General features: G+C 36.6%; 1 protein-coding gene across 1 annotated transcript in view; it reads left to right on the top strand.

The window, feature by feature from the left end:
- Window positions 1-2,660, top strand: part of LOC109385702 (cAMP-specific 3',5'-cyclic phosphodiesterase 4D) — a 175,313-nt gene that overhangs the window by 6,360 nt on the left and 166,293 nt on the right. Inside the window, exon 2 of the mRNA XM_019648210.1 lies at window positions 1,844-1,893. Coding sequence (XP_019503755.1) covers window positions 1,854-1,893 — 40 coding nt within the window. The 5' untranslated portion in view covers window positions 1,844-1,853. The remainder of the gene's footprint in view (window positions 1-1,843; window positions 1,894-2,660) is intronic.

Here is a 2,660-nt window from a genome sequence, read left to right as displayed (position 1 = left end):
ACTGGTCCAAAATGCTACTGTGGTGCACAGATCCAGGGTGTCCCTGGAGGGCAGCTTCGTGGAACATTATTGACAGGGTACCCCTGGGATTGTGCAGTGTGGGTGCTCTGCCTATCTAGAATTCAAACTACTCTGTATCATGATTGATAACTGTGTGGCCCAGCCAAGTTACACACCCTTCCTCTGTTTACTCATTTGTAAAATGGTGATCATACTTCATACAGTAATTGCTAAATTAAGTGAGTTCACATGTGGGATGCTCTTAGCACTGTGTTTCACAGAGTAAGCACTCAGTACATCATTTTTTATTTTGTTGTGTTTTTATTTTGTTTTGTTTCTAGGGCCCACTCTGTATGTAGAAATTGGGGTGATGGAAAGAATAGGCCAGAGAGATGAAAAAATAAAGGGAAGAATACGAGAAAAACAAGATTTCAGGGTCATAAGAGTAAAAATTATGGACACCCCCAAAAAACAGTCAAAATGGAAACACTTCCTTTGTGCCTGTCAAAAATGGGGCATCCTCTTGTTCCTAATGCTGTGTCCCTTTCTCACACCATAGCCACAGACATTGGTGCCTCTGTGATAGGGATGATACACTGTTTTTCAGAATTATTTTCAAAATCTAAGAACTTACTTTTGAATCATAACTCTTTGAAGGAAAAAAAAATTTAACCATGATTTTTCCATAGATCAACTCTGATTTTTTAAAAAGAAGAGTTAAGAACTTTGACTATCTAAATGTGTCACACTCTGTTCTAGAACTTTCTGCCCTAAAACTTAGGATACCCCTTCCCCTTTGAGGTTACTCCATTTGACATGTGTTAATGCCAGGAAAGTTTGATTTTATGTCACCAGGGTTAAAGCATTTTAGTCACCATACACAAGAGGTAAATACAATACGTAGTTGTAAAATGATTTAACAGTTTTTAAAAACTAAAACTTCCAAATATAAATCCATTTATAAAAAAGCCTCATTACCAAATAGCTATTTTGTTTCTCAGTGTGATAACAAAGAAATGGCCTCTGTCATTTGAGCTTGCATGCAAGCCCTGTCTCTCTCATTTGCTTTATCTCCTCATTTAAAGAATGGAGATATGAGTATCTAACTCTCCTGCTGTTGCAGGAATTCAAGGAGATAAGTTAGATAAAGAACAGAGCTCAGCAAGTTATAAGCAATTCAACAAGTGTTTCTTCCTACAACCCTACTCTACGCCTGACCTTTCTTTGTGTGTGTGTGTGTGTGTGTATGTGTGTGTGTGTGTGTGTGTGTGTGTGCCTGAAGTTAATTTAAAAACTGGTAGAGTAGAGGAGGAAGACATTGATGATATATCAGCTTTTCCAATACATTCCATTTATGATTTTGTTTTCAAACAGTAATAATGACAGGACATGTTTAAGATTCCTTGTATTACCTAGAGCAAGGCTTACCTATCAGGTTCTTAGCAGGCGGTGAATGACAGAGCTAAAGAGTGTGNAATTGACTGTTTTTTGTTTTCAAATTCAGGAAGTCTGTGTTTACTCTGTAAGCCCTGGCTTAAGTGAATATAGTCAATCAATTAGAACTTCCTCTTCTATCATGTCCCAGTGACATTTACATCAGCTTTATTTACTCCAAAGTCTATTACTATGAGATTTAACTTTTTTTTTGACATGTGTGATCTGAGAGCTCTAGTACAAACGGTGTCTTAGAACTTGACTAGATACTCTGAAAGAACCCTTCATTTGCATCTCCTAACTTAAAAACAATCCTTTAAATTAAATAACACACCTGAAGTGACTCAGAGAGTCCTCAAATCAACAAGCACTCCATATTTACTGCTTTGTGTTTTTCTGTCTTTGTCAGAAGATCACCCATGTGCAACCAACCGTCCATCAACAAAGCCACCATAACAGGTAAGAAAGATCTCGGAGCTTATGCTTCTCATGACTAGGAAGGAACTGTATCTTCCAAGATTGAATATTAATACTAACACCAATTTTATACTGCAGTTGTAAAATTTTAAATAAATGAATCCTTTCTTCTCTATCACATTATTTCTCTCATTGATGTCATAGTTGTCCATTTAAGCTATTACTTGGAAAATCTTTACTGATATACCATTTTTTCAACAGTTTAAATTTGTGTTTGTACTGAGTTTAGCATTGCTCTGGGTATTTTTCTTTTGAGAGATAACATTACCTTAAAAATTCTGACCATGTTTCCAGGCTTGTTTTATCAGCATGATGTTAATATATAGCAGCTTGGTTTAATGAAAGTGAAAGCATGAATAAAAGGTACTTTCTTGGGTAATCGTTATCCCAGTTATGTGTAGGAAGGAGCACCCTTCCAGTAGTCCTGATTTGGACCCAGGGAGTTGGGAATAAGTTCAGTTTGGGAGGGCAGAGAAGAAGTAATTAGACAATATTGAAAAGTTCAATGAGATTGAAAGAACAGATGCTGGGGAAGAGAAGTGAGGGGAAGGATGAAGGACACAAAGAGCAGAAAAATCCCAGTTCCTATTAGTCCATTTTAAGCATGGGGCTTGACTTCAACTGAGCCAAAAGCAGAATAAATTATCTCATCTTTCTGAACCTGAAATCAAATTGGATTCATTTAATCATTTCTTGAAACCCCAATTGATGCATTAAAATAATTGCCTGGAAAAAAACCCAAAAAACCT

This window comes from Hipposideros armiger, unplaced genomic scaffold, assembly GCF_001890085.2.
Source record: "Hipposideros armiger isolate ML-2016 unplaced genomic scaffold, ASM189008v1 scaffold_122, whole genome shotgun sequence".
NCBI lineage: Eukaryota > Metazoa > Chordata > Mammalia > Chiroptera > Hipposideridae > Hipposideros > Hipposideros armiger.
This window is presented reverse-complemented; position numbering and strand designations above follow the sequence as displayed.